Genomic DNA, 26,874 nt, shown 5'->3' on the forward strand with positions numbered 1-26,874 from the left:
TTATTCAAACAAAGCCAGCAGACCAGGAGAGCAGTAGCATGTTATGATTGCGGATGGCGGTGTGCTTCTGGGCTCCAAGAATCATACAGGCTTGTCTTTCGGGCTTGAAAGAGTGTAGGCTCATTTCTCTCCCCACCTTCTCTGTGCACCCATTTCAGTCTCACCTTAATACTCAGGCACAATATGCCCTACTGTTACACATGGAGCACACGCGAAAGTCTCAGGAACTGCAAGAAAAAACTTCTCCAGGGTTGCTACATGTTGGACCAGTTAATTTCCCCAACTCTTTAACCTGTCCACTTGCAGAGTTAGGAAGGATACCTTGGAAATGTAATAGGTTACAGATTACAAGTTACCCAATTTAAAAAGAAATATGTAGTGTAACTTTCAATTAATTTATTAATGTAACTGATGAAATTTGATTGCTTTTTTAAATTTCAAAAGATTGTTTTCAACTGTTATACATCTTTAAACATCTAAACCAACTCTGATTACTTAAAAAAAAAAAAAAAAGCCACAGAAATCAGCCACAAATCAGACTTCAGCACTTTTTTTTTTTTTTTACTTTGAGATGATTCTGAGGTTAAATACTGCTTTAAAATCTTAAGATATGATTTAAAAGCTATGACACTGTTTTTTAAACCAAATCTGGCTAGAACAAGGAAAACCTGCCATCTAACAATGCCTTGGAAAAAAATCAGTCAGTTTTTAAAAATAAGCATATACATAATCCATACAGAAAATAATAAGCTATAGAATAAGCATGTCCTAAACTTTCGAAACATTGAAGTCTCATATTTTAGAGCAGTCAATGCAATCTAGGGGAAAAAAAATCTATAAAATCTGTGTGTGCAAATATTCAGATGTAACCCCCTTTGTAATCATTAAAATTTTCATATGTAACTTCCATTTATGATTTATTTCTCAGTAACTGTAACAGATTAGTAGCATTTATTTTCTAATTAAATTAAATAACTAGTCACTCCCCAATACTGTCCACTTGTCATGTGATGTGACTTCCCAAAAACTTAATGATTTATGAATTAATAATAAGTGATATTTATAAGTAATACTTTTTTGCATCATGAAAAAAATAAAACACTTTAAATTAAAAGCATTTGTTTAAAAAAAAAAATTTTTTTTTGAAAGGTTTAAGATTGTGAATGTTTTTATTTGTCATTGATCCAACTATTCTACCTTTTGGCCTCACACCTTCCCTGCCCAAACATAGCACAAATGACCTGAGAGGACCCTTGTTCCCCCTTTAGAGCGTCTCCTGTGCTTTCCTTGGAAAAAAACACAGCTCACGCCGTCTTGTGTTCTCCTTTGCACTTTAGTTTCCCATGCTTGTCTTCATCTTCAAGGTTCAACTGCTGAAGCACAAATAGCATTGCGTCCGTCTCCTCCACCACACATGCGTCACAGTCGAGCGGAGGAAGGTCCCCTGTAGTGTTAGGAATGGGACTGCAGATCATTATCCTGTTGGAGTCAACGAGCCTGTCTATATGAGCACCTGTACAGCTTTTTGTCTCACACTCAAGCGTTTCTGCGATGAAAACTGCCAGCTCCTGCCGTTCGGCGACCTTTGGCTCAACTTTAAGCCTGCTTGGCAGAACACCACACCAAAAACACTGATACAATGCTTCGCAGAAAAAGGGAAAAACTGGGGAGAGAGAAAGAGTCTTGTTTCCCACAATTGTTAGTCTGAGTTCTAACCCAAGTGACCTATAAAACAACACACAGTGGAGAACGTAGTGACAGTGCATGAAAAATATGACTTTATTTATTGAAAAAGGAAAACAGAAACACTCTCCAGTTGACTTCTGTCCAGGTTACATCTCTGTCATCCAGAAGAACAGCTTTCGGTCCCCACCGATAACACATAGAGGCAGGGTCCTATGCCAGCTTAGACCAGCCCCCACAGATGCAGAACCAATCATCACAGGCTGCAAAGACATTTGTATCCCATTGTAATGCAAATCTCTTTCAAACTCGAACGACAAAAGTACATCATTTTACAAACCTGTGGATGCCCCAGATGATGCACCAATAACTGACTGTTGATTTTTCCCGGATAGCCTGTGGTAGCGAAAAGATTCTCATTTGCCCTTGACCATCTGTAGAAGAAAGGCCACCAGGATTATAGTCATGGATGCAGTCTAGCAAAGAAATCATCTGATCATTAAACAAAAAAATTACCTGAAATGTCTTGCCTTGTCAACATGAGCTGGTCTCTTCTCGAGTGGATAACTACAGGCAAAGCACATCAGCATCATTTACCGACAATTTAATTCGCTCCACCTTTAACAAAACTTCTCAGCTGAAGGTTTTAAGGTTTTAAGGATTGATGCACATTATGGACAAATTCTTGATTCTCAGAAAGATTAGCTAAATTAAGAGGAACAGGTGAGACAGGTCATGTCGACCACACAATAGTTCTACTTTAAAAGCAACTCACTGCCCAAATAATGTATTTTAGCCACAGAGACAAAGTTGCATTTACCTAGAGCGGGTAATGTCCCAGATCACCCAATCGTTGGCCACCACAGCTCCAACCTTGATAGTGTTTGTGAGACACCAGTCAGCTGACATGAGCGGCACCTGCCCGCTGTCCAGAGACAGGAATTGCGTGTTGTGTAACAAGGTCATAGAACCGTATAGTGCCTTTCTTCTCCGCCACCATCAACTGTATTAAAGAAATATATCACACTGAAAGTTCACATTGAAATCTACATCCCATATAACCATTAGTTCTGTCAGATTTGTTTCTGACCTTGCAGAGGTCCTCAGGGTGCCAACAGACACTTACGCCAGGGGAACGCAGTCTGAATGAAATGGTTTCAGTACCATCAAGGTTCCACACTCTTTAAGAAGAAAAAGTAACAAAATTATCTTCAGGTAAATACAATACAAAAAAAAAGACATTAAGTATGAGGAAAGCTGTAATATATGTTCACCACAGCATCTATCCTGTATAATGGCCAAAAGATAGAACTTGATCAAAACATTGTTTAGGTTAATTTTACATGCTAAACAGGGAAAGTCTCCTAAAGTACTAGGGGTTTAATCAAGATGTGCACTTTTAACTGTGTTGATATTCTTTCCCCATATTAATAATCAGGTTAAAACTCAAATGTAATACAAATTATAAGTGGTGTAATAAAGCACCAGAGGTCATGGCGACACAGCAAATGGTTAAGCAACAGGAAAAGAAATAATGAGGCCATGCATGGGTTATTACATCACCTCCTGTCCCGATGTGTTCTTAACATTTAAAACATGCACACACACAAAGTCTGAAAGTAAAAATCAAATGAGTTGGTTGCTAAAAAAAGCACTGTCAGAAACAGGACACTAATCAGAAGTGGCATAATCCTAAAAAGAACTCAATTAGGCACACGGAAGGAAGTCAAATTATTAAAAATAACTTCTTGTCATTGAAAAACCATTAACCACTAATCTAAAATAAAACAACAGAATGAGAATGACTGAAGACTACAGAGTTTTGAAAACAACTTAAAAAGATACAGATTTCAAGCTATAAATGAGAAGAAACATGAAGCATTCAGGACACTCTGCAATCAAGGTATACATTTTATCAGTATGTGTTCCTTAGGAATCAAAGTGGTGACCTTGGAGTGGCCAGCACCATGCTCTACCAGGTGAACTACAGGAACTCTTGCCTGCAGCTGACCTGGAGTTCCACTCAGAAGCAGGATTGCCAATACCTCCCAGCTTTATCTTCCTAAGAACACAAGATTTTCATTCCAAATTTGGCCTCGAGGAAATTTGTGAAGGCACGCTAGGGCAAGTGCAGATACAGCAAGAGGCCTGCAAGCAGACGCCATAAATCATTTGGACGGAGAAGACTGGAGATCAGATTCTGGATGGTTTCACTGGAGATCAGATCTTGGGTTTACCACATCACAGAGGCCCTAGTGAAGAGAACCACAAGCTCTCTCAAATGAGTTGAAACTGTGGAGGTTTTCTGGGAAAGTGTGGGGGAAGAGAAGGAGAGGGGGGAGAAGAAGCCCTCCATTAATAGGAAAGACGCACAACCGCTTGGTTGATGAGGTCATTGAGAAGGCACTCCAAAGCCTGTCTGAATGTCAACCGTGCAGTTGGGTAGATTAATATCTGCAGCTGGGCGGTACTTGGAGGACATGCACTATGCTCAACAGTTACCAGACGATGGTCTTTGTAAGCACCTAAGCTCTCCTCAACATTTTCCAGGAACTCCCGAACTGTCTCCTCTTGTCTGGGGCATCTCTGCTCTGATCAACTCCTTTGCTGAGTATGAGTGAGGTTTCAGACCACACCACACAAACATGGTTAAAACCCCTTTACTCAGAACCCCACGCCAAGCAAGAGTTCAATTGCACGCGAAACCAAAAATTGCCAGCCTTGACAACCACCAGGGTATGCAAGAGGGCGAAAAGTTAGCTCTCTACAACCTTGACAAAGCCAAATGAGGATTAAGACACTAAGCACACAAACACAGTGAGAAGCATCACAGACAATGTGCTACTGCTATTGAGTAAGTCTCTCCAATAACTTACGCAGCATTGTGGAATAACATGCGGCAGCCATGTACAATATGAGTTGAAAGAGAGGGAAGTGTTTGAAGTCATGGAAGTTCTAAGAGAGAAAACAAGGGGAGGATCTGTCTGGCTTGTCTGTGTTTTCCCACACTGCACAACCGGGAAGCTGACCTGAGCGTGCAATGGGATTTTTCAGATGGGGCAGGGGTGAGAAATGCTGAAATTGAGTTAAGAACTGTTGAAACAAACATTTATGGTGGTGACCAGGTCAGGGGTAATTCTTTGACTGAGATGGTGTGAATAACAGTTCTGACCTGACCTGTTTTAAACCAACAGTGTTAGTGGTTTTGTTTACATTCAAGTGCTCTCAGTAGCCAAAATTACACTTTTTTTTGTGGTCTAGTATAATTTATCAATCATGAAGAGAATAAAAAGTTTATAACCTCACACAGAAACATATGTGAGGCGGGCGAAACCAACCCAAAAACATCTATCGTCACCAGACTCACTTTATAGGACATGATGGCTCTGTTATAAAACTCAGGAAGTGGGTTAATAATAGTACTATGAGAGTACATATTACTACCTCTGAGGTACATATTCTAAAGGTATATACCGTTTAGAGAAAAAGGCGGCACTAAGGCAGGGCTGGGCAACTTCGATCTTGGAGGTCCACTGTCCTGATCAGTATAGTTCAAACTCTAATCAAACAACTCACACTGAAGTTGCCCAGCCTTGCACTAAGCTGTTGAACCGTTAACGGTAAAAAAAAGAAATTGTAAACAACATTTCAAGGCATCACATGTTCCTTTGGAAGGCTATTCTGAAAAGTTAGAAGTAAAAGTTTCCCTTCCTAGGGACCTTGTATTAGTAAAATTCTAAAGCAGTACTGAAAGTATCCTTCTTAAAAAGAATTTAGATTATCTTAGATTGTGTCATCAGTTTAGCGGAATGCTAGGTCCAAACTTTACTGCCGGTGGTGTCTACTACTCCTCCTGGAAGACCATCTTCCTATGGAGTTTTACTCCAGCCTGTTCCAACACACTTATCTATAAAGTGGTCCTCCAGAAGGATCGTAATCAATTTGCAGTCAAATCTACCTTTGGTCATCATAGTGCTATTTGTGTACCAGTTGGAGTTGTTACCTGTGTTTCAAAAAAGTTACTTATGATGTTCTTGTTCTATGATTTTGGGCCAAACCCCTTTTCTGTCTTACAGAACTGTTGATGCAAAAAACACCTGTAATTCACTGGAACTAAAGGTATGCCTCATCCTCCTAGCTTGAACTCTGTCAACTCAGCATTCCCTTGTGTGACCTGCACTCCCTAAAATAATCTGTAGGTGGCACTGAGGCCTGCAACTCTACTATAGCAAAAAAACTCCTCTGATCTTCAAAAGGAAACAGGTCACACTCTTCCCCCGACACACACACACACACACACACACACACACACACAGAATTACGTAACACTAGAGGAGATCTGAAATGGTTTGAAATCAAGGCGATTCTGTAATTGAGGTGGTTGATCAAACCCTCAGTGGCGAGATCTTAAAAGGCAGGCAAGAAAAAATGTAAATGTCCGTGTTGAAGAAGAACCCTGCTGAAAAGAACAGCATGAATTTCAACTGGTGTTAGGAAACCTAGTAGGGACACAACCATACTAGTATCCCATGCTGCAGAACAGCATCCTTAAACATATGCTGGTGACCATAACAGGTGGTCCTTTAAACAGGGGAGGTGTGTCATGACATGGATAAACATTCCAGCTGAGAGCCACATTTGTATCAAAAGCTGTTTGTGTGGCCTGACTGGAAAAGCTTCACTCTCTTTCTCTAATATTAACCTGATCTTTCCCTTGTTCCACCTCGCTGTTCCTCCTGCGTCCCATATTTTCTCAACGTGACAGAATTTAAATCTTTCTGCAGATGGAGCACTCTACTATTTTCTCTGGCTCCACAGGATAATCCCTTCAGTGGCCCCTCTGCTCTCCCACCAAACACACTATCTCTGACACAAAATCCACTGACCAAAGCAACATATATCAACATCTGTATCTAAGTTCTGATGGGCATGTGTAAACTATGGTTTTGGCGGGCACTCTGGGTAACGTTTGGCCGTTTTCCTTATGAGCACGACCACAGCGAGACACCAAATCTCAAATCATCATATCAAATCTCTCATTTGAGCTGGCAGCTCAGGATTAGTAATATATGGTAACTGCAGTGGTTTGCACCTTACTGTGCTGTCGGGTGGGCCATGATTTATTCATAAGAGATGGTTATTACTTAATCAAAATAATAGGCTGCTTCTAACTGAGCCAATCTTAGGGGTGCTAGGGATTACAAAAGGGGTTTCAGCACATACAGGTTCCAGTAGAGAAGAAGCCCATTACTGCCGAAGCTGCAAACTGAAACGGTCTCACCCCAGGGCCCTGACTATGATAAAGATCTGCGATCCTCCTTTAATCACAGTCTGAAGTTCTACCAACATCAATAAAACAGCTGCGAGAAGAGCAGCGCACTCCTATTCTCAATGTTGCACCACCCAGATGAAAAGGGTTTCAAAACATTATCACAGCACAATGGGTCAGTGCTGATATTAGGTCACATGCTGACACTGGCAGTGTATGCACTAAGAAATGCACAGGGCTCGAAGCACATCCACAAACACCCCAGCGCAGATTACGTGAAACATGATGGTTAATATCAAGAAAGGGATGCAACGTCTATAACGCAATGGGACAGGAATGGCAAAAGCAACTGATCATGTTGAGAAAATATGGTTACCCCATCCAAATTTTAAGATGTATATCATAAAACTGTCATGGCAAGGTCTGCACAAAGGATCAAATAGCTGAAAATTGGATGTCTATAAGGAAAACTACCATCTTGGTCCTCGTCCACCTTGAAGCCATTAGGGTTTGCAAGCTGGGAAGAGAAAGGCCGGGCCATTGAGTTGTGGCAGGCCGCAGAGCTGCAACATCCAGGTGTGTCAGTTACACGGTTCTGACGCAAAAGGGAAGACCCGAGCCTCCAGGAGTGCTCTCTTACATTACCTCTGACTGCCAGGAAACCACACTTACCTCAGTGGCTGATTGGTGGGGCCACATTCGTGGAGCTCGTTAACTGTGGCCGTGGAGAGGAAAAGGCTCGGCTGCTGATTGGATTTCCACGTTTAACCAATTACTTAGAAAAACTCCGCGAGCAAGTGGCGGTTGACGCTTACGCAGAGCAACGGAGAGCCGTGTTGTGTTTAGTGTCGGGTTTCAGTGTGGAAATTTGGTCAAGACTTTCTGCATCATTAACAGAGAACAGAACGCACTCACACACATATATTTCACTTTCTCACACTCATACACTCGGACTGCAGTGCAACTAACCTGCAAGTGTGGTCATCGCTGACAGAGGCTATTTGCTTTCCTTCTGCAGGCTCAAACACTAGATGATTGATGTAGCTGGTGTGGCCTTCCATCACCTAGACAATACAAGAAATTACAGGACGTTCATACAGTGAATAAGTCAGCCAAAGACAGAAAGAAACATTACTGTACAATGGTTTTCATTTCTGGGTGAGCTAGCTATTCCTTTAATTTTATATCACCAGCAAATAAACTGAGAGTGTACATGAAAAGAAAGAGCTACCTTTACATCACAATTGTTTTGAAGATCAGATGTCCAAAGCCTGACTTTTCTGTCAGCCGCTGCGGTGCAAAGCCTGAAATGGGGTGGGGGGGTTAAAATAATACACTGCATTTAGTCACCATCATGTACGTGGGTGTGTAACAAACCACAGTCAGAAGATAAAACACTGCAGAGATTACAAATGTTAAAGACAAACAACCAAAGTCAGAAATTCGTCACGCCATTTTCACATTTGTCTGTTCAAAATCCAACCAAACCTAATAAAACAGCTCTGCCACTAATCAGCAGCAGCAATTATTCACACAATTACACTAACTCACCTCTGACAAGAAAAACACTTTTAGTTAGAGAGTCGCACGCACATTTTTATGTTACCATACCACACACAGACAGAATCTTCTTCCATCTTATAACAAACAAAAATCACACCAGTTCTTGCCACGAAAGGTCAGATTACCATCACATCGTTCTATCAACATGTTCATTTGCAAGTTGTCTTTGGCTAGATTGTTGCGCGGATGGCGTAACTTCACAACGGTACCAAACGTTTTCATGCCAGCAGTACCAGCAGGCAACGAGTCAACCTGTCAATAACCTCTGACTCCATGTCAAGCCAGCCCACGAAACCTTAATAAGATCTCTAGTACTCCGTTCCCAAGAGATACACCTACAGTGAAAAAGAAAATAAACTCAAATAAAAGGCAGTGCACGCTACACCTTCCGCCCTGACCACAGCATGGCCAGGAAATAACTCTGCCCTTCCCATGCTGCTAAACCTACAGGAAACTTCCCTACCAGGAGCAGAACCTTCCCTAGTTCACAGCTTAACGAAGAACATGTCAGACTGACAACATCTTATTAGACTCTTGATACAAACCAGATCAAACTACAGCTGTGACGGACACTTTCCACTACTTGACATGAACATACAAATCTCGGTAATGAATCGATCCCTGGAAAATGGGTCTCTCGTGATAAAAACATGTTCTGAGAAAACACATTTGTTTGAACAAAAATGAGTATGTTTGTGCGTGTGTGGTAAAATATCTCAACTCTCAAATATCCCAATTGACTCAGACATCAATTAGGCCGGGTATTTCCATAGTACAATACAGAAAAAGCATATTTATCTAACATTTAAAAGAATATCAGAATTTGTTGCAGTAAAATAAATCAATTATCATTTACGGTGTCTGAGCCTCTAATGAAGAGAAGGAACCCGGTTGTAGATGAAGAACTGTATGGTGTCTGGCATTGAGATCTGTGCTACTTCCATACATCATCATAATTCCCCATCTTATATTACACACACAAAGTCACATTGTATTCCATCAGTTTGATTTGGTTTCTCCCCACATAAAAAAACAACCCATTCTCAAAGCCATACCTGATGACTGGAGGGAGCTTGTCCAGACGCGCTTCAGGGCTCCATGCGATAGCATCCACACGTACTCCATGCAAGAACACTTGCAAAGAAGTGAATTCTACATCCTCGACTTCTGTGTCTTCCTCCTGCACCAATAGAAATCACTAGACTTGTTGACAGGAAATGATCTGTTCTCATGCACCATCCTCATAAAAACACGGTTTTCTCATACATTGATATGGATGGGTATATTCTGAGCAGTACTATATCTGTATGCAGAAAAGAGATTGCCAAGAGTGTGCAAAGCAGTAATCAAAGCAAAAGGTGGCTTTTTTGAAGAACCTAGAATGAGACATTTTCAGTTGTTTCACACTTTTTCGTTATGTATATAGTTCCATATAAAATTCCACATGTGTTAATTCATAGTTTTGATGGCTTCAGTGTGAATCTACAATTTATATAGTCATGAACATAAAGAAAACTCTTTGAATGAGAAGGTGTGTCCAAACTTTTGGTCTGTACTGTATATAGTATGAATGCAATCTAGGTGTTCCACATTCACCATCATGTCATTGTCTATGTACTATAGCATCAGTTGCATGACCACAAATCCTCTCCTGTGGCCTCATGGAATAGTAAAATGTGCATTGGATGTGCACTTTAAAATTTCATCAGTAGTCAGTCATCCAGGTACTTTTTGCCTGCTGTTTTATGAAGTTTTTTCCCTTGCTATATGGTAAGGAAATATTCAATGGTGCAGCCATTGTGTACATTTTCTGAATGTCTGAATTTCCCAGACAATCTATTATATTTGCCAAAGCTTGTAGTATATGATACTATAGAATATCTCCCATATTTTGTAGTATGCCATTTATCTTGTTGTACTGTATACGATAGTTCCCATTATCCCACAAAATGACTTGATCTTTCATTCAATAAATTGTTAAACTAGTGCGACAAATGAACAAAATGCAATAATGCCCATAATGAAATAATGACATTTACATTTTAAATGCAACTTGTAGTTGGTTGTGAAATATTTTGCCAGCTAATTTTGAATGGTGGTCAGCTAACAATACTTCTAGGAACCTGAAAGCGTTCTGGTATTTCTAACAGGACCATGGTAACCAGCCAAACCTTGACTCCTTGGTCGTACAAACTATTTTAAAAACTAATTTAAAGTTGTATACTGCCCAGTCCTTTCTGAACACAGTTCTGGAGTTTCATGGAAGAAAGGATGTTTTGTTGGAAAAAATTGTGATTACTTGAGGCTGTCAAAGAGAACTCATTAGACCCGGCATCCCAATTCATATACCCTTCAAAATATCCTAAATAGTAATTGAGATTGGTTATCTTGAATATGGACCCTTTTCACAAGTCAGTGATGACACATTTCAACAGTCATCAGCAACACAAATCCTCAAAAGTACTTTTATATTTTGACAAAATTAAAAAAAAGTATGTTAATTTATAACACTCTGTATTATATCACCTTTGCATCAAAAATTTACAAAAAAACCTAGTTAACGCTGTTAATAAAGGTGTTTTTAATACAGTGTCTATGGGAGGGATGGTAAATTAGACATAGTTTCCTATTCTGACTGCCGTTATCAGTCTCTCTCTATTTTTGTCCTTTGAAACCCAACTATGCTGACTTCCGCTGCTAAGAAACCTGGTAATGTGAAAAAGATCTATAGGGGGTATGCATTGACATCACTTTCCCACCGAAACACATCCCCCTCCGCTGGACTGAGTGGCAAAAGAGCCAGCTGTGTGAATGGATTTAATAGGGAAGCTGCGAAAACACAAGTAAAACAAACAATGATCAGTTTAAACTAAAAGTTGCTGGACTCGATATAATGTTTCTTATGACTTACCAAATATCCAGTGGTCCATGGATATTGACATATAGCCAGGAATCGTGTTTCCTGACATTTATATGTGCCTTGCAAAGCCAGGGAAAAACATAGAGCAAATTTTGCTGGTGCACACTATGTAAATACAGAATAGGTTGGTCTAAATCCGGATTTTACTTTGATTAGTTCTTGTCAGTGTTTATTTAAAAACCAATCCAGTTATGCAAAACATAAGATGATAAATACTTAATCGATGAGTTGTCAAAATGATATAGAACAATAACATATATAGGGTAAGATTTTAAATTTAACATATTAACACAAAACGACAACTGCAAATCTGTTTGGCTGCCAGGAGTCCATTTGTTTCTGTTTGTACAGTCAATCGCAAAGCTTTTTCTCGTTTAAGGTGTGTTGTGTGTTTTCGGTCACAGCATTCACACTGAAAACCAATGCTTCCACTCAGTGTACAGAACTGCAGTCACTCCAGCTGAAGGTGACATCACATGCACACCCTATATTGCAGGGATCCTCAAATCTGGTCCACGAGATCTACTTTCCTGCAGAGTTTAGCTCTTACCCCAATCAAACACACCTGAGCATGCTAATCAATGTCTTCAAGACCAATAGAAAATCACAGGTCGGTGAGTTTGATCAGGGTTGGAGCTAAACTCTGCAGCGCATTGGACCTCCAGGGTAAGATTTGAGGAACCCTGCTCTATTGTTTAGGGAAAATAGTACGCAAAAAAGGACACTGGGAATTCACTTCCTGAAGTGTTTTCACCTCTAATCAAATACACCTGAACCAGTTCATCAGTGTGTGTTGGAGCAGGACTGTAACCCTGCAGTGAGGTACACCTCCAGAAGGTTAGCACTCTTACCACAGACTGATCAGTCTGTTGAATTACTGTACTCACCTTAAAACGACAAGTGCCCACGACCACATACTGGTTTCCTCCATACGCCAGAAGTGACGCAGGTGAGCCAGAATCAAATGGACTGAATTCCACTACATGAACATAGTCCTCACAGGACACTGTGTAGCTTGCAGTGCGAACTGTTTCATCTGGCATCTTCCATCAAATGAATCCTTGTTGTTTGGGTGAAAGGGTGTTACATTCCACTCTAAATTATGAATAACATGGAGAGACACAAATTAGCACATTTTATTGTTGTAAAAATGCCATAATAGTTGACAAAGTATTATCTGATATAATATAAAGTAACGTAATGGGATGTGTGCTGTCCAGATATTGCTTTAGTTACATAAAGTTTTCTACATTTAACCAAAATAACTTTTACAAAATTAAATAAACCCTATAAATTAATCTCTACTGTACCTCGCATATATTAGGTTAATAATAAAGTATTCAACTCTTTATATTTCTTCACGGTGTCCATACATTAATTTCACTGTCGAAGTTATGAATTAACTAACGTTACACTTACGATCAGAGACAGCAGGCTGGTGTGCAAAGAGTCATGCATGCTTAAAATAGGTATCAAAGCTTTATTACACAAACCTGGAATAATTTTATATACTCGGTTGGTCGACAGGCTGAGAAAGTGAGTTCTGGTGCAGATTAAAAACCCATGCGGTGCTCGTTCTCAGCGCGCTTTCTGATCACGTGATCGCGCTTGTTTACTTCCAGGTTAGTGACGTAATCATTACGCTAGCAGCACGAAGAGAAAAGAAGACTGAATCTGATAATGGTTGTATTTTTTTTGTGTATGTACTGTTCTTGATTTTTGAGCATTAATAAAATAAAAAATATTGAATCTCTAAGCACATGAAACAAAGCCAAAGAAAAATACGCATTGATGCACTTCTATAAATTATTGACATTTTTCAATTTTACCCCGGAGCAATATATCTGACATTTGATTACTTTTACGACTCTTGTGCTTTGAAACAAAACGAAACCATCACCGTTCTGTTACTTGGATGTTTGTGCTCGTATTAACTTCCCGTTTGGAAGGGGCGTGTTTAACGCATCGCGGTCTGTGATTGGTCCAGGCGTCCTGGCATGTGAATTTAAATTTACAGGCATCGGACCAGTTTATAATAACTTGCATCTACTGGCGTCTGTTTCCTATGTGATTCACATTAGAGACATAGTACGCGTCTAAATATCAGTGTTGGTAAGTTGATTTAAGACGTTTAGAGGTCCTGTTCCTAATAAAGTGTAAATGGGCTCCTCTTGTTCCTGACTATTATTGTGATTTGCTTGATGTCTTCGGACTCTCTCTGTTCTAGCTCAGTTCTAGATTTGGAAAGGTCTATGTGATGCTGGCTGGGTTGTATGTATGTTCTGCTGTCTGCTCATAATCATTGCAGTGCTGACCTGCTCGATTTTCTGGCCCTGCAGTTAATTTTGTTAACGTTGAATAATGGTGTTTATGGAGGAAAGCCTGAGAACAATGACCAGGGTCTTCAGGAGAGAGTGTCACAGGGTGTTAGACTCTGAGAGGACCACCATCCAAGGGGCTGATGGGATGCTGATGGTCCTACAACTTGCTATGGCTGGGGTCAACAAGCAGGTAACGTTGCATTGTCATGAACTTGATTTGAAGACTTGTTCCACATATATATATATATAGCTGTTTTTGACATTGATAATAGTAAGAATAATGATTAATGTAACACTAAAGACTGGAGTAATGGCTCCTGGAAATACAGTTTATCCATCACAGGAATAAATACAATTTTCAAAAAAAAAAAATTTAGTTATTTTTACTTGTGATGCTATATTTTTGAAATGAAAAGGTGTATATGGTATATACTGGTAGATCAAAAATAATGAAATGTATATATTATTCATTTTTATTCTAAATGTTTTAATCTCAAATTAAAGGGGTCCTATTATGCTTTAACTTTTTCTACTTTAATTAGTCTGTGATGTTGCTGTTTGAGCATAAATAAGATCTGCAAAGCTCAGAGACACTCTGAAATCGGTTTACTAAAACTACAACAAATGACTCGATTGGACAACAACGCATATTTTCCAGGATTTGTGACATCACAAATGCTGATGTATGGGACGAGACCAGGTTGAGCTGCACTAAAGAAGGCAACGAGTGTTATATCGCTATGTCGGAAACACGCTAGCTTTCCCAAGACAGACAAACTTAGTTGTTACAATCATCTGGGTTTAAATTTCGCTCAAATTGATTTGATTTTGACGCAATATTTACACTGAAGCTCACAGTTAGCTTTGGTTAGGGGCGTGACATTTTCCCGACCAGGCACAGAGTGGAGCCAATCACAACACACACTGGCCCAGCTAACCAATCACAGCACATTTCGTATTTCAGAAGGCGGGACTTCATTTGATACAGGAACTATTCGTGCTGTTCATGCCAGACTCCAGAGAGAGGTGTTGTAATAATGCAAAATGTGCAATGTTGTTTTTTTTTGAACAACCTATAGTATGAGAGCCTGTTCTAGTACAACGTCAAAACAAAATTAAGACTTTGTAAAAGAGCATAATAGGACCCCTGCATGTCAAATATGTGACACAGATCATGTTTATACAGATAGTCAAATGATCTATTGAAGATTTTCTTCCCACATTTTTACTGGATTTCTTCTGCTGATAATTTTATTTTAAAAGTGTGTGAAAAACACTCTTTCATGGGTGGACTTGAAACATGGGTTGGATTTCCACTTTGAATGTAAATGTTTGCTTACAGTCTCTATATGCTGCAGTAGGGAAAAGAATGAGTCACACAAGTTTGAATCATACATTTTGTTCCGTATCTGTACATTTTCTGTGGAGTGGTTCTGCGTAATATGCTTGTCCCTGTGTTTGCTCTGCTCCTGACAGGAACATGGGGACTTTAGTGTTGTTTTGAGTGAAGTCTTGGCTGCCTGGAAATACTTCCTTCTGGAGAAGCTCCAGCTATCCCACAACGATATCCCTCTTCCACAAAACTATGACCTCATCCGAAAAGAGTATGACTGCTTTTTGAAACGCACCAATACTGTGGACTTGATTGACGTCTTCATTATGTTCAAGGAGCTTCGGATAAATGAGGACCGTGAGGAGCCCCTAACCGCAGTGAGTGCTGCCAGTGGGCCTCTGATCTGGATGTTCTTTCAGTCATCTTTCTCAAAGATCTTTAATCTGTGGCATGTTCTTGGTCTTATCTCAATATCTAGATGCAAATGTTTCAGTTTCTCATTGCTGAGAAGGAGAAAATGGATCCTCTTCCTTTGTGTCCCGCAACTCCATCTAACAAGGCAATCTGTAGTCCACAGGTAAATGGTGATTCATTAGCATGAGACTAGAATTGGAGGTGTGTGTGTTTGTGTGTGTATAGCTCTTATTCACAAACCATTACAATGAAAGAAAATGGGTTGAACACAAATATTTCAACAAAGCACTAAAAACTTTCCAAGGATCCAGTAAACCAATTCAAACAGTAATTTCAAAACGGCCCTAATGAAGAGAAAGCACGGCTGATTTCATCAGCAATCAGATCAGATGTCAATAAAACATTTGCATTGCAGCTTGACTTATGCTAATTTGTATTGAAATCTTTTAATTATTGATTGATTGATTGTGGCATTGTACATACATTGTGAATTATTAAAAAGTACCGGCACTTCTTTTCTTCCACTTCAAGCAGTGCTTCTTGAGCATCAGCGAATGTTTTTACCCTTTTGTAATAGTTGTGTATGAGTCTCTCAGTTGTCCTCCGTACACAAATATGGATCTCAAAATCATACAGTCACTTTTGGAAAGGGTTCAAATATCCAGAAGATTCTGGAAGACCAAAAAATGTGCAGGAGGGAGATTTTTCTGAAGAACATGATGCAGTTGAACTGCTCCGGACCAACAAGGGACTCATGAACAACTATCACAAAATATAAAAACAGTCGTGGATCATCCAGGAAAAGACACATGGTATTAAGATTCAAGGGCCATGGGGTCATTTTTATAAATTCAGTTATTAATATTAATAAAAATGATAACCTGCAGTTTTCATGATCCCTCTTATTGTTTCAATTATTAACATTTTGCAGATTCTGCAAGGGGTATGTAAATTTATGAGCACAACGGTGTATGCAATATATATATTAGTAAAATGTTTTATATATAAAATCTATCATTAATATAACTAATGCATGTTATTATAATTAATTATTATATAATTAAATGTCGGTATCATGTATGATATTTTAAAGCTTATTGCACCTGGTAACAGTAACTAAGGAGGATGAAGTTTAGCAAAGGATCTGATTCTGTTACTTATGTCGAGATCTTACTCTGTTATTGTTTTGCTGGCTGTGTTTTTTTTCCTTTTCTTTCCTGTTAAATTTCACCCCTTTGCATGTGCCTCTTCTTCAGAACAAGGTTAATACGATATCATATCATATTCACAATCATCAAATGAGAACAGGATGTTTTAAAAGCACTTTGTATAGTGTGTTGAAACTGCTGCTGCTCTTGCCCAGTTCTGTTCACAGCTGCTCTGCTGGGCTTTGATTTATGTGTGAGTAGATGCTGGGTTTTGCCACTGTAATACTGGGGGTGATGAAGTTTATGAGCCTGGCCTGTTTAAGCTTAAGGGGCTGTGGAAAAAGACATGAGTCCAATTCTGCTAACTGACTCATCAGTATTGCAGAACGGAAGAGTATGAGCTGTTCCTGTTAAAAACAAACCATTTTACCCTTTCAGTTAACATTGGTTTTAAATACATTTCCAGTTATTCCACTAAGTTGTGCAACCTTTCCTGCAGATACAGAGAGTTGTCAGGAGAGTTTTCTGTTTTTATTTGGGCCTTCTGGTGAACTGCAAGAATGACCTGGCCCTCGCATACACCCTGGACAACCCAAATCGCTCTCTGGGTCACAGAGCCTTTACTGACCTTAGACATGCTGCCTGCGACAGCGCCTCATCTCTCTTCCTGGTGAAGCTGCAATCACATATACTTTAAGATATTTGCACACATTTTTGTTCAACTACACATTTTTTTTTTACCATACTGTGAATGCTAATTAATTGATGTGTTATCTATATTCAGACAGTAACATCATTTGTCAGGGCCATACAGTTGGGAGGAAAGGGGTACGCCCCACCTGAGTCTCACCCCTTAAGGAAGCACGTAAAGGGTTTATCGGAGTTTCTTAACTTTGTCGACCAGTGTCAAGAAGTTCTGGGAGAAATCCCTAATCCCAGGTATGTATCGTTTGTTTTGTGTTTTTTATATACAAATCGGAAATGCATATCAATATAGTACTCCATTCTGAACACAACAAATTTCTAAAGTCTGCATAGCAGCTGTAGATGTTTGCCTTCGCTGGAAATACATAATTCTTCTAATACAGGCCAAAAAAATTGCCATACAAATTAATTTAAGACTTTATTTATTAAATGAATTGTATTCCATTTAGAAAGTCATGTTTTTTTTTTGCAAATAAAGCTTGCATACCTTTTTAAGCATTTAGGCACTCTCATAATATTAATTAATATGATTAAAGTGATAGTTCACCCAAAAATAAAGGTTCTATCATAAATTACTGATCTTGAAGATCTTCATTCATCTTCGGAACACAAATGAAGATGTTTTTGATGAAATCCGAAGGGTTTCTGACCCTGCATAGACTGCAACACACTTACCACTTTCAAGGACTAGAAAAGTTGCAAGGACATTTGTTAAATAGTTTGTGACAACAGTGGTTCAACCATAATTTTATGAAGTTACGAGAATACTTTTTGTGTGCAAAAAACCCCCCAAATAATTACTTTATTCGACAATTTCTTCTCTTCCCTGTAAGTTGCTGCCTATTCAAAAGAGTACCATGATGCATAAAGTCACTGTGTTTGCAGTAAGATTAAATTTGTTTAAGCCAAATCGGCCAAAAACAGTCACTGATTATTCCTTGCTTCTAATCAGAAACACTAGAAAGGAAGGTCATTTAAAGGGCAATGTTTTATGAGATGCATTATTCCATGTCATGCATCATGTTTGTTGTATATTGCTCTTTTTGGCTGATGTTTCAGGTCAAAAACATTGGTGCACCGTATGTTGCACATACTGTATGCTAACCTAAGCAGTAGTATGTGTATAATGATATTGTGAACATGGTGCTTTGAATTAAAAGCCAGGACCATCATGACCTTGCCTTGAGTTCATTTCTGTCACCCTATCATCAGTGCACAACCCCAGATGAGTGTAGAGGAGCCTTTGATTTATACAACAGATTTTGTACCACCATGCTTTGCCCAAAGAAAATGTACTTCCTATCTGCATTTGTGGATCTGTTGGTTTGGTCTTATCTTTAAAAAAAAAAAAAAAACGGATTCTCTTGTTTTTACCCGCCGCCATGTATCGATGCATAAATTAAAGCAACCTTTAATGATGTCTGCACCAGTATTAATTAAATCGCCTGAATTGTTCAAGCATGTTTATCTAAAGAACATCAAAGTGTGTTGTAACGATCTGCAAATGGTGGCCTTGTCCCTCCTTAGTTTGATAACTCTGATTAAACGTCATAACAGCGAGATTTTGCTATGATAACTCGCACTTCAAAACGTCCAAGCAAATCTCCACTAGACGTTTGGCAGCACAACACATGGAGCTGAACTGAATAGATGACGGAGTTATTCAGAAAGGACGCAAGGTCATTTCCTGCAGTGCATCATGTGCATCAACTTCGTTTTTGATTGAAGTGCCTTTGACCTGCTGCATGTGATCCTGTTCACCACTACGTCTCTTTTCTCTGAAGAGCGAGTGTGAGCGTTGAGCCAAAAGGGGTCTTTCATCGGCCTGCTACCCTGCCTGTGCAGTTCCCCACCCCCCAGCACCTTATGGAGTACTGTATTACCACACACAAACACTCCTTTTGGGGGAAATCGGGGTCTCTAGTAGAGCTAACATCTGTTTTCCCAGATGATTCTGTTACTGTAATTCCCTTTCACAAAAGCAAGGTCAGGGATTCAGGGCGGCCTCTTTCCCGCTGCAGCCCAAATGTTTACATTTATTAATCTCTTCATATATTCACACATAAAGTGAGGTGGAGTACACCAATAGCACTGGTCTGGCACAGAAACTTCTTGGAATCTCCTAGGCCGCATTTTTACATGAGTTATAGAGTGGTCACACTAGATTTTAATCAAGCAAAATGGTTTCAATGCAGCGAACCTCTTTGTATAACAACTAATTAATAATCAGGAGTCCAACAGTCATGGGAAACCTGGAAACACGGTATTTTTAAAATCAAGTTTTCTAGGCCTTGGGAAATGGTTTTTAATAGTCAATGATGGCAATAATAATAATCTCATCGTAGTAGAAGGCAATTTATAGACACTGATCTAAAAACATGCGTTGTGATTTGGAAACCATAGTTATTTGAGTGTGAATCATTGTCTTTAAAGCCAAATTGGTTGACAAATCTGTTTGAATGATGCATTAGTGGAAAGGTTGTGAAAAAATCATGGAAATTTGTCAAGATATATGGGATCATTGAATAATGTGTTCAGAATGTTAAATATACAGCAGTTTCCCACAACACTGCAAACTATGAAGCTTCTTGTGCTGATTTGAACCAAACCACCTAAATTAGAGTTTTTGTCTCTGTGCGTGTTCTCTTTTCCTAGCCAAGAGCCTTATCTGTTAGCATTTTTTTTTTTTTTACCTGGATTTGCAGGTCAAAATTCACAAAACGGGAGCTTAAGATAAAACCTTATCTCAGTCCAAACCAGTAAGACCTTCGTTCAGCTTCAGTATACAAATTAAGATATTGTTGATGAAATCCGAGAGCTTTCTAACCCTGCATAGACAGCAGTGCACTCTTGAATTTCTTCAACAATATCTTAATTTGTGTTTTGAAGATGAACAAAGGTCTTACAGGTTTAGAACAATGTCAGTAATTCATGGCACAATTTTCATCTTTGGGTGAGCTACACTTTTAAAGTTTGTAACTGCACCTTTAGGGCTGCTAGAGTATGAAAATGTTTGTCTTTAAATTGTCTGTATTGCACTGCATTCTTAATTAAAGCTGCGAACAGTGATGAAAGGGCCCTCGCACCCGGGTTCACCGCCAGCGGGCAGCTTTACTAAAATAGCTTACGGTGAGCAATATGGATCTAAAGTGGTAAATATAGGAGGAGTGTCAAAGTCATTTGTGTCAATCTTGCTGCAGCCTTCTGGTGGCGCTATGACTATAACTGGAATTTGGCATGTAGATTTCTTCAGTCCAGCACTTTTATGAAACATAAGAAATTAGATGCAGACTGAACATGGTATGTTTAAGTATAAAGCATGACGTGTCCTATTGCCAATAGGTGGTGGTATGATTATAACAGAGTCATGGCCTGAAGACATCTAAAGGCTAATATTCATTCCAAATATGTGAAGTTTGATGCAGATTGGACATTGCATGTTAAAATTAGTGTGAAACGAGCCATTTCCTGTAGCCAGCAGGTGGCGCTTTGATTATAATGGAGTATTGGCTTTCAGATGTGTTCAGGCCAGGACTCTTCTCAAATTTTTCTGCCAACAGAGAAGCTGGAACCAAGCTGGTGTCTAGTATTAGAGCTGCTCTGGTCAAAGGCCGCAGTAATGGAGACCCAGTGTACCTTGCAGCAGAGGATACGGCCAAAAGTCTCAAGGAAAGAATCTGTCAAATACACACCATGCAGACACATTCAGTGGTTGGCACGGGAATCAGTCCAGCAAGGGTAAAAATAGTAGATAGAGTACATCTTCTCCAAATATTTTTTCCAACCTCATTAGTAAGACACAAGATGTTTCCTTTTTAGCCCAAAGTGTATGCTATTAACCACTCCACTGCCTATGGAGGACGAGAGACCGTTAAGGTTCTGATGACTCTTTTGGATGAAGAAGCACTAGCACCGCCCTGCAGGAACAAGGCGGAATTGCTCTCTGAAGATCATGCTGTTCTTAATGGCATCTCTGGGGCCTGTCTTCTTACCCTTTACAAGTGAGTTACACCGCTGTGCTGTAAAACTGTTTTTATACAAAACCGTTAAATATGGTCATAGGACAAATTTAAGTAAATTTATAATAATGCGTAATTAGATGCTTACACTTTAGAATGCAATAATGCAGTCTGTAATTAAATGTTTGTATAGAATTTTCCTGTCTTTCCTTTACAAGTGAGGTACTCCACACTGCTGTATTTTATTGTTTTTGTTTTTAATATATATAAAATTGCACACTATAGGACAAAAATGTGTCCAAAAAAAGGATATTTAAAATGCTAAAAATATTTTTCTATGTTGAATTAAATATTTGAATAACAATATGAAAATTGATGCAAAAAAAAAAATCCTGTCTATTTTCTAGGATTACTTGCCTTTTAATAGACGTGTCAATTAATTTGTGTGTGTGTGTGTGTGTGTGTGTGTGTGTGTGTGTTTAATTATCATTTTGTTTTGATCTTCAACGTGTTGTTTCCATCTTTGAATATTCAGCTTGTTCGCGTTCCACTTTGTGCCTATAGATCTCCAGATGCTCCCACGGGATCTTCTCCAAAGCCTTTACGGAACCGCATCTTGAGCCAACAAGAACACATCAAGTCCAAGGTAAAGAATCATGGTGGCTGTAAGCAGAGACCCCAGTCTCAAATAGCGGTCGAACCGAAATTGAATGTGACACTTGATTTTCAAAACAGACGACAAGTAATGCACGTTCACAAATTATATCATCTGCTTCCTCTATTTTGTAATGTGCACATTTATACAGCTGTTTTTTTTATGCATGGTGCTTGTGCAGCAGGTTTCCTGTTACATAAAAACAATCACTGAGTGTGAAATTTAGTGTCGTACAATACACTCCAGACTTTAACCAGTATCCCTGGCAGTGATGCACGCTTGCACAATTAAAGCCTATCTTTTCCAGAAAACTTTAAAATACCCCACTGGGCTGTGAGAAGAAGATTTAGTATTATCTCTTGGCTTTATAAGATTTTTTTTTTTTTATATACTGTTTGGTTATAAAATTCTTGTAAGATATAAATCTCTTAATATGAAATGACGGCCTGAATAGCAACTAAATTATGTCTGTCAAGAAGCTTGTTTCTGAAACCAATCTTAACTAGTCTCTGGATTGCTAACACATTTTAAATGTGATGATAAATGGCAGGGTTTATTTTAGTACTGGCATCTTCACCAATTAGAAATGGTGAGTGCTCTGTGAACATGTATGCTAGGCACATTTTGTTAAAAGGCTTCTTTATTTGATTGCACTAGCAGATGTCTCTTTAGACCTCCACTTTCTGGCCGCCTTCCTGTGTTAGTGAGCGGTAATGGTCTCCGGGCAGCTCACCGCTTCCTGAACTGGACGGGCGGAAGCTTTCTGCATCAATATCACTTTGAACCTGCCATATCAGTGGCGTTACTCAGCTAGCAAGGGGAACTTGAAAGGTTATTGTTTCCTGTTGTCTGCTGAATGTCTTTATCCAGCCGTACTCCAATAGTTTCATCACAAACTCACTTCAATTGGCACAAGGGGAGAGATCAAGACGTTCCTCCAGCAGCAAGACTGCAGAGACGGGTTATTCTGAGTACAGTTATGTTGTAAGGTTTAATGAACTCATAATGAACCCCAGTCGATACACTGGGGGACAGTATTTTCATATAAAAAGATGGCAGTATATTTTTTACATAATGTTAGTATATTTCCTGCTAAGAATGTCCATTAAAACGCACTTAAAACAGCCATCTGGTTTTAAGATCTTTTTTTATTCACCCATTCTCAAATGGATGTACCGGTGTAAATGGGATAAGATTTTAATAAGTATAAATAATAGAATATTATTAAATTTAATCTAAAAATTGCGGTGTTTTTGTTATAAGAGGACTAGAAGTAACATTATTTTAATATTAATTTAAAACTGATGGTTAATAAAAACAATTATAATAATAATCCATCCATCCGTTCTCCAAACCATTCAGGTCTGTGTTGGTTGACAGGAATCTTAAAGCCCTCACAGTGTCTTGAGACCGAAAAGGCAGGGAAACACCCTTGATATGTATCGATATTGGCTATTTTTATCATTATTATCCAACATTCAATAAAACGCTGACATTGACAGTAATATATAATCAGAGAACCTCCCCTGGTTTGACTCATTCGATACACATCACTATCAAGTGAATACCATGTTACTTTGTCTCAGCTCACCACTAATTTTTTCCGATGTTAATAGCAAATGTAAATGGGGTCATAATATCACTGCTGCTGGTGCAGTGTCAGCTGGCTCAATGGGTTTGTCCCAAAACAGGTGTTATTCAGGCATGTGTAGTTTCACTTTGTGCTTCACAAACTCAGACACACCCCTCATCTTATTGAGGGCTTAATGATGACGTTCATATCAGAAGAGGTCTCTGGTTGAACCGGTCTGTTGCTATTTTAGTTTTTTAAAGAAGGCTCTGTATTGGCGTGCAATCTGTGCTCCCCAACGTGCCATATAAGCCTCCAATAAGGAAGCACCCTGTCTAGTGATATTGTTGGTTTTAGGTGTTCTTTGTAGAAAGTGCTTTGAAAAATCTGCACTCAAACTTTGATTCCCCCCCCTCCCCCAACATATACCCACCGCCCCATTCTCTCTATGCTTTTTGCAGTCCCACCCAACTATGCCTGCAGTATTTTTTTTTTTTTTTTTTTTACTTTCCTGAATTCCACTCTCCTACTGTGGCCGGCTAGTGTGAAGGGAGAGAGCCTTGAATCCTGATAATCCTTAGCAGGGACGGATCAAAGGCCCTGAAAGAGGTGGATCAGCGCTTCTGTGAGACTCTTGAGACCTTAGAGGTTCACTACGCCTGTGCGAGCTACCATTCCCTTCTTTCATGCTCCTCACGCTAGCCTCTGGACTGCAGTATTTATCCTTTTTTTTTTTTTTTTAATTTTCATAAGATTTTGGATGTGGTCATGTCCGCCCAGTTATATCAGCAGGGCTCAAAAATAAGACTGCCTGATGATCTGAGGACCGTATCAGAGTGTTTCTGGACAAAGTCATTTGTCCTGTTGTACCAGTGCTGCAGTGTCTCTGTGTCATACATCATTCATTGATAATATTCACGTTTTAACAAACTTAAAGGAACAGTTCACCCAAAAATGAAAATTGTCCCATGAATTACTCACCATCATGTCGTTCCAAACCCATAAGACCCTGATTTATCTTTAAAACACAAATTTACATGTTTTTGATGAAATCCGAGAGCTCACTGACCCTGAATATACAGCAATTCAACTGGCTCATTGAAGGCCCAGAAATTGAACCGTTGAATTGAATCCTGATTGAACAGTGGAACAACTAATGTCCCATGGACTATTTTAACTATGTCCTTTCTGGGTCCTAAACATATTAGTTGCATTGCTGTCTATGCAGGATCAGAAAGCTCTCGGATTTCAACAAAAAAAAATCTCCATTTCTGTTCCGAAGATGAACCAAGGTCTTAAGGGTTAGGAACGACATGAGGGTGAGTAATTAATGACAGAATTATTTTTTTTTTTTTTGGTGAACCATCCTTTAAACCTATGGCATGTTATCAATCAGGTAATATGGATAAGGTTTTGTTAAGGTTTAGTTTTGGTTTATTATTCATTTATTTTGGATTAAAAATCTTATCCCTTTTTTTATTTTTTTTTATTTTTTTTAGCAAAAGTGGTATAATTGTATAGCTGTAATGAGTAAAACAAAATTCAGCTATTGTTGCAATTTGAAAATAAAGTACATTTTTAAAAATAACTGCTGTTTTAATATACATTTTCTTTAAAGGTGGTGCGACCAACCCTCCGTTCTCAGTTTGCATGCACATACAAGGATGATGAGCTCCCCCTCAACCGGGTGTTGGAGTTTCCCAGCACCAGCCAACGTCCCACCTGTGTGCACCCTGCACCCAAAAAACCTGTCACTTTACCAGTGACTGTGGAGGAAGAGCATGACCCCACTGGGATGGACATCGGTCTCAAAGGTAGAGCCTCTGCCACATTTAAAGATGCTATGCAAAAGTGGTTTTGTCATTCTTAGACTTGTGTAGTAGTTTTGAGACCATGTAGATGCTGTTGTGTCCTTTTTAAAATGTGTAGGCTTTCTCTTCTGGGATACCAGAGAAAAATGTATGATGATGCCACAGGTTAATGTCCTATCACGTGTTCTCTAGAAATGAGCATATGCCCCCCACTGCGACCGATCGATAAGGAATCTGCATTTATTAAGTAATTTCATTGGGTCTTAAGTGTTTTTTGGCTGCTTCTTTTTTTTAAAGAGGGGGCTCAGTTCTTGGTGTACTGAATAACCTTCATGCTTGGTCTGTTCGCTGCGCACACATGCAGAAGAGCTCCCTTTTTCTGACGCCACATGGTCGGAAAGATGCCCAGGTCCACCTCCACAGCCCAGACCTCGATCCTTGGCCAGTCCCTGCTTGGGGACTAGTACTTAAGATCAACCTTTAAATGATTCCCCATCCCATAAAACCTGGCTGCCCCCACATCTGTTGTAAAAACTCTTAAGAGCACACGTTCCCCCCACCTCGCTCGCTTTTTGTGGGAATGCGGGCTTCGCTCCACCAGGTTACATGACAAATGTTCAGTTTCAGAGCTGTAAAATAAACACACCGACTGTTAAAGTGCAGACTAACGTCAGCAATGTAATCATGACCTTTTCTACCCTTCCGTCCTCAGCCCTCCCCTCCTTTTTTATTCCTGTTCATTGTTTCACCTTGTTCTCAAAGTCCAATGTTTTTTCTTTTGTCCCCTTTTTCTTGTTTTTCTGTGGATATGGACCCAGAGACCACTAACTTAAGGCATGAATGTCCCGGTCAATCCGCTCTGGGGGAACATAGTGGAAATGCCTGGATCCGAGCAGGTGGGAAAGGGACCCAGCCAGAACAGCTCAGAAGAGCAACCGGGACCTCAAAGAGAAAGCTTGCCAACAGAGAGTGTGCTGAGCAAGGAAGAGAGGAGAACCAGCCCCCTCAGAAAAGACCCCCTTCCAAGGCTCCCGCTGGAGGCCCGGGAAAAAGGAATAATAAAGCTCCAAGCAAGAAGCTCATTGTTGGTCAGGGCAAACTCACAGGCTTTTTCAGACTGTAATTTACTCACCAACGATGCTCTGTTTTGGCAATGAAGTCAGGTTTTATTCATTAGTAGATTAAATGCATTTAAAAGAGCAGTTCACCTGAAAATGGTAATTTAATCCCCCCTCATGTTGTTCTAAACCTTTTTTGGTTTTGGGTGAAATAGCCATATAAGTGCTTTTAATACAAGTTGTGTCACTCTTCTCCAGATTATTACTGATGGGGTGTGTGTGTGTGTATATTTGTGTGTGTGCATGTTTGATATGTAAAGAGGAAGATTGAGTTGGCAGAGGAAGAACTCTGTCATTTCATTTTTGGATTGTGTGACAGTCGTGATGAATGCTTTCTGTTCCCCTTGAACATGACTCGTACTTTGCAGATTTTAATAAATTTTTATTTCAGTTCTTTTTAAATCA

General features: G+C 39.4%; 2 protein-coding genes across 3 annotated transcripts; one reads left to right on the forward strand and one right to left on the reverse strand.

The window, feature by feature from the left end:
* Positions 1 to 1,755: 1,755 nt before the first annotated feature.
* On the reverse strand, positions 1,756 to 13,070 carry LOC113062831 (nucleoporin Nup37). Its single transcript, XM_026232851.1, is given in 11 exon segments — positions 1,756 to 1,946; positions 2,024 to 2,117; positions 2,200 to 2,250; positions 2,504 to 2,622; positions 2,624 to 2,686; positions 2,774 to 2,864; positions 7,922 to 8,016; positions 8,184 to 8,256; positions 9,571 to 9,695; positions 12,323 to 12,530; positions 12,929 to 13,070. Coding segments are annotated over 10 exon segments (981 nt in total). The 5' UTR covers positions 12,479 to 12,530; positions 12,929 to 13,070; the 3' UTR covers positions 1,756 to 1,832.
* On the forward strand, positions 12,258 to 26,874 carry LOC113062821 (PCNA-interacting partner-like). 2 transcript variants are annotated; one of them, XM_026232827.1, is made up of 11 exons: positions 12,258 to 12,384; positions 13,775 to 13,946; positions 15,233 to 15,466; positions 15,568 to 15,666; positions 17,151 to 17,321; positions 17,436 to 17,590; positions 20,917 to 21,094; positions 21,176 to 21,357; positions 21,880 to 21,961; positions 25,159 to 25,354; positions 26,170 to 26,874. In XM_026232827.1, the coding sequence occupies exons 2-11, from the start codon at positions 13,797 to 13,799 to the stop codon at positions 26,472 to 26,474; spliced, it is 1,752 nt and encodes a 583-aa protein (XP_026088612.1). In that variant the 5' UTR covers positions 12,258 to 12,384; positions 13,775 to 13,796; the 3' UTR covers positions 26,475 to 26,874. The 2 variants fall into 2 exon arrangements, with proteins under 2 accessions (XP_026088612.1, XP_026088623.1); XM_026232838.1 differs by lacking the exon at positions 12,258 to 12,384 and adding an exon at positions 13,415 to 13,547.

Source organism: Carassius auratus, chromosome 4, assembly GCF_003368295.1.
Source record: "Carassius auratus strain Wakin chromosome 4, ASM336829v1, whole genome shotgun sequence".
Lineage (NCBI taxonomy): Eukaryota > Metazoa > Chordata > Actinopteri > Cypriniformes > Cyprinidae > Carassius > Carassius auratus.